This window comes from Rosa rugosa, chromosome 2, assembly GCF_958449725.1.
Source record: "Rosa rugosa chromosome 2, drRosRugo1.1, whole genome shotgun sequence".
NCBI lineage: Eukaryota > Viridiplantae > Streptophyta > Magnoliopsida > Rosales > Rosaceae > Rosa > Rosa rugosa.
The window spans coordinates 54,920,242-54,925,715 of NC_084821.1; the positions used below are offsets into that span (position 1 = coordinate 54,920,242).

The 5,474-nt window shown below is 37.2% G+C and overlaps 1 protein-coding gene across 1 annotated transcript; it reads right to left on the reverse strand.

The window, feature by feature from the left end:
- Positions 1-4,043: 4,043 nt before the first annotated feature.
- LOC133728513 (probable glutathione S-transferase) lies at positions 4,044-5,474 on the reverse strand. Its single transcript, XM_062155922.1, has 2 exons — positions 5,056-5,474; positions 4,044-4,571 (listed from the first exon to the last, which is right to left on the reverse strand). Exons 1-2 carry the CDS (start codon positions 5,368-5,370, stop codon positions 4,227-4,229), a joined length of 660 nt encoding a protein of 219 aa, XP_062011906.1. The 5' UTR covers positions 5,371-5,474; the 3' UTR covers positions 4,044-4,226.

Genomic DNA, 5,474 nt, shown 5'->3' on the forward strand with positions numbered 1-5,474 from the left:
GGACGAGTATGAGTGCAGTAGCAGGATTAGGCGATCACAAGTGCAGTAGTAGAACACGAGTACAAGTGCAGTAGCAGAATTGGACGAGTATGAGTGCAGTAGCAGGATTAGGCGATGAGATAAGAGTAGTAGGAGAGTGAAGTTTTGTGAAGTAACGTAAAGAGATTATTCTCAAGAAAAAAAAAGAGTAACATAAACGGATTGTTCTCAGAAAAAAAAAAAAGTAACATAAACGGATTGTTCTTACAAAAAAAAAACATAAATGGATTGTTCTCAGAAGAAAAAAAAATAAAAAGTAACATAAATGAATTATTCTCAGAAAAAAAAAGTAACATAAATTGATTATTCTAAAAAAAAAAGTTACATAAAGGGATTAAAAGTCAAAAGAAGTAGTTAAAAATAAAAAAAAATAAATTAAATCATGACATGTGGCAAATAGAGAGCATATTGTCCTTATTTGTAAGATTTAATCCTTGTAAAGAGATAATCCTTGTAAAGAGATTAGAAGTCAAAAGAAGTAGTTAAGGGTAAAAAAGTAAATTAGCTCATAACATGTGGCAAGTGGAGAGCACATTGTCCTTATTTGTAAGATTTAGTCCTTATATGTTTAATTCAATCTTTAATGGATGTATTTGTTAAGTCATCTTTTGTCAATAACTTATATGTAATTTGTTATAATTTTTATTGACTTATAAGGTTGATTTATGTTATCATCGCTTATTATGAACAAAATTAACATGAGAGTTTCTATTGGGACCTTCAAATCTGCTCACTTAGATTATGAATTATTAAATGACATATATAACCTACTATAAAATGACTATTAAGGACAATAATTATACCAAAAAAATTGTTATATTTATTTTCTCTAGACTTTCCAATTCAATAATATCATATTGCATTCTTTATTATTTTCCCTATCTATTTTCATTTTCTAATTTCACTACATACTCATTAAAGCATTCATATATATTTAATAAGAAATAAAACTATGATTAAGATAAAAATGTATGATATGCATATTGAACTCATATTGGTCAGGGAGAACAAAATACTAGGGCTGGGTTCGGTACGGTACCGGACCTTCAAGCGCAAAACCACCTACCGTACCAAAGCTTATTGGTACACAAAATGAGCTACCATTACCGGCCACAAAAGTCGGTATACCAACTTCTCGGTATCGGTTGGTTGGGCCTCCAACCGAGTTTAAGATTGGGCCAGCTTTCAGCTATGGCCCAAATGAAAATTTTAAAGCCCAAACCTGTCAGCAATAGAATATCACAGACTCAAAGAGGCCAAAACAGATGCAATTGAATTAATCAATTGATTCAATTCCCATCCGGCCAAATATCATTAATTCATTATTTCAAAACAGATACAATAAGCAAAGTCCAAAACAGCTCGAACAAAGAATCACTGAATCAGAAACACAACTACACAAGTCTAAAAAAATCAAACAGCTCCAAAACTTCGAAACTCCAAAAAATCAAGAGTGAAGAGTTGAAGAATCACTGAGCTTGAAGAATCATCGACTCCAAAACCCAGAACCGAATCCAAATTCCATAAATAAAGCTTGAAGAATCACCAAGCTTCGAGGTTGATGAATCAAGAATCACCGAGCATGAACCCAGAAATCGAACCGAAAATTTCTGCTTTGCGACTAACTGCATGTAAAACCCAGAAATGAGATATTGTGAGAGTCAGAAATTCAATTGAAAATTGAAATACTAAAAACCAGAAATTCCACTTACCACTTTTGGCTTTTGGCTTTTGCTACTGAACCCAGAAACCCAGAGGCTTTTGCTACCTCGATTCCAATCACCGAGCTGGAAGGTGCTACTGAAATCCCATCATGGCCGGAGAGAGGCTAAGAATCGAGGGCTTGTGCCAGAGAGATTGGAGAGACGACGTTTCTTTGAAGAGTTCGATAGGCTCAGAGCCTCACTCAGTCTCAAGAGGCCAAGAGGGACTGAGGGAGTGACCGAGATAGAGGCTGAGGGATTAGGGATTAGGTTTTGGAAAGTTTTAATCGAACGGTTGTTAGTTAATATGAAATAAAACTGAAGAAAATTAATGGCTATGATTGATAATATAAGAAATATTTAAAATAAATAAATATTATATTATATACATGGTACGGTACGGTATACCGTATTCCTGTAAGATTCAGTACCAATACCATACCAATTACGCCATGTCGGTTCGGTTGTATCGTACCACAAAGTCGGTAACCGAAAGTGTTGGTAACCGAACAACTTGGTTCGGGACGGACGTGGTTGGCTGGTTTGTCTCGGCTGATTTTGCCACCCCTACAAAATACATTGTATTATGACTTAAATCTAAATCTATCCATTATATTTGCAAAAAGAAGGGAAAAAAAAAAACAGAGCTAGCAAATAAAAATAAATAAAAAATATTTAAATAATTAATCATGAGTACAGAAAATAGAGAAACATTAAGAAAAAATGATTATTATTATTATTTTTTTTGCACAACTAAAAAAGAAAAAGTAAATAAAAAATCACATAATAATTCATGTTATTTTATTTTTATTAAATTTTAAAACTCAATACCGTGTGTTTGATTTTTTTTTTTATTGGATAAGAGATTTATGTTGTCTGATTAAGGAATAGAGATGTAATTAAGATTTATAGAGTAATTAAATCATTGAAATGAGTAAGTTTTTTTTTATTATAAAGATCTTAGTTTGTTTGTAAATTATATGAGTGGGGTTATTTGAGGAACTTTAGTGAGGTTTAATATGTAAATTTAGTATTTGAAAATTTGATAGGAGGTATAAAAAGCATAAATGTCAAGTGAGTAAATTTGGAGGTTCCAATAAAAAAACTCAATTAACATCAACTATATCCCAACAAAGGAAAGAGGCAGATAAATAGAAAGGTGACACCTTCCGAACTTCAAAAGCTAGTTAGTTTGGTAATATGGAGTTATCAAATTTCCTCCAACCCTCCCCCCCCCCCCCCTTAAGTTTTTTTGACAAAGATAAGAGCAACAGTGGACTACGGACCAAACATGAGCACAGGCTTCATGGAGCCGCATCAAAGACTAAAATACGAAAGATGCTTCCCCACTTTTTCTTGAGAGAAAAATTGTACCTAGGGATGGCAATAGGGCGGGTTGGGGATGGGGATCACAATACCATTCCCATCCCTAGGGTCATTCTCTACCTCCATCCCCGCCCCAATCCCCAATAAAAATATATTGGGGATTCCCCGTCCCCATCCCCATTGGGGACTAAGTCTCCAAACCCGCCCCAAATCCCCAATAAGAATTTAATAAATAAAATAATTTTTTCTCATATTACCTTTTTTAAAATCAAAATCTACAACAAATAAATTTAAAATATAATTAAATTCATAAATCATAATTTAATAAGTGCAAAAGTCAAAACATCATTAAAATAAAAGTGTAGATATTAAAGTAAAGTAATAAATATATATATTTGCGATTTATATTATAAACAATAAATTAAAATATATATAAGTTAAATATATGTATATACGGAGGCGTTCCAAAGAGGACGTCCGCACTTTCGTTAAAGTGCGGACGGCGTTGCTGTAGCTCGGCTCGGGGCGCGACGGAGCGGCGGGGGTTGCTGGAAGGACGCCAGGGGTCGGGCAGAGAGGTCTGCAGTCGGTGAAGCGCTGCCCAGAAAACCTGCAGTTGCAGGTCGGGTTGCTGCCCAGAACCTGCAACTCGGACCTCCTCCGACCTCGAACGCTGCCCAGACCCGTCCGCCAAGCCTCCGGCCTCCGTCCGCCAAGCCCCGAGCCGCCGTCGCCGCTACTACGTCGCCGTCCACACTTTAGCAAAGTGCGGACGTCCGCTTCAGAACCGGCCTCTATGTATATATTATTGGGGCGGGTTTGGAGATGGAGATCACAATCCCAATCTTAGATGGAATTGGGGATCCCCATCCCCATTCCCCATTTGTCCCCTAATTCTCCCCCCATTAGGGGCGGGTATCCAATGAAGCTCCGCCCCGCTGGGGATTTTTGCCATCCCTAATTGTACCCCCGAACTATTAGAACATACTCCTTTCATATATTTAATAAATGGGAAGACACATCAAAGTGTCTACATTATTGTTAGGATACATAACAGATGCTACATAACATTCAGCAGACACACCAGAATACCTCACCAGAAAAGTTTCAACAGTAGTACACATCTGAAGAGTTTTGTTTCTGGACTTTCTTATACCACTATTCCACACCAAGCCTCTTCTTCATCTCAAGAAGATACTCATAAGCCTTTTTCTGGTCAGCAAGAGATTTTGAAACACTCTCCTTCTGCAAGCACCTCTTGGCCCATGAAACCAGCTTGGGGCACTCGGCCTCTATACTGAAGTTTCCAAGTGTCTCATAAGTATGAAACCAGCTGTAGAATGTGATGAGAGCAATGTCCAGGAACCCAAATCTCTCACCCATGAAATAAGGCTTGTCTCCAAGCTCTCCTTCCAACACCTTCAGGACTTCAATGAATTCCTTCTTTGCTGCCTGCAGCTCTTCTCCTTTTGTAGTCCATATCTTCCTGCCCGCATCATATAACTGCAAGTTTCGCAGACCATGTTAGTGACTAATTCATTCGATAATTTTAGGCCAATTTTAAGGGTGCTTATTAAAACTGACACAGAAATCATTTTCTTATTCATGAATATCATTTCAAATTTTGTTCAATATGCAATTTAACCTTAAACAAAAGCATTTATCCAATGATGTTTTGCTCCCGTCTCCCCATTATCACTAATTTAATTGAAAACAAGAAAAATCCTTTAAAAATGTCTGCTTCCTCTATCTCAAGAGTCAAGAGTAGCTAGAGGAGATCTTTCACAATCATCAAAGAGAATATAAACAGAACCCAAATCATGCAAAGCCCAAATGAACGAATTGCACCAAACAGTCCCAAATGGAGCTAAATAAGTAAACAAGCAAACCAAAATAACGGACATCACCACCATGAAACAAAATTACAATAAATGAAACATTGCAAATTAAAATGATGAACGAAGAAGATACAAATACAAAACGTTACCTTCTTATCAATGAAATCGGCCCAGAATCTGGCCTGGGCTCTCTGGTAAGGATCAGAGGGAAGCAGAGGAGCCTTATCCTTCCATACCTCATCAATATACTGCACAATGATGAGCGATTCACAGACCGGTTTGCCATTATGGATGAGCACCGGGATCTTTTTGTGGACCGGGTTCATCTTAAGAAGCAGTTGGCTCTTGTTCATCAGGTCTTCTTCTCTGTACTCATACTTGATTCCCTTCTCGGCCAGAGCTACTCTGACCCTCATCCCAAAGATGCTCACATAAGCGTCCAATAGAATAACCTCGTCCGCCATGGAAACTGTCTACAAAGCTCTTCTAGGTAGCTTGTAGATATTGCTAGTTAGCTCCGAGACTGATGAGCAAGAACCCCAACAAAATTAAGGGGGTTTTGTAAAGG

Coding starts and splice junctions, on each gene's coding strand:
- LOC133728513 (XM_062155922.1), bottom strand. CDS start 5,370: ATGGCGGACGAGGTTATTCTATTGGACGCTTATGTGAGCATCTTTGGG. Junction 4,572..5,055: donor CCGATTTCATTGATAAGAAG/GTAACGTTTTGT, acceptor CGAAACTTGCAG/TTATATGATGCGGGCAGGAA.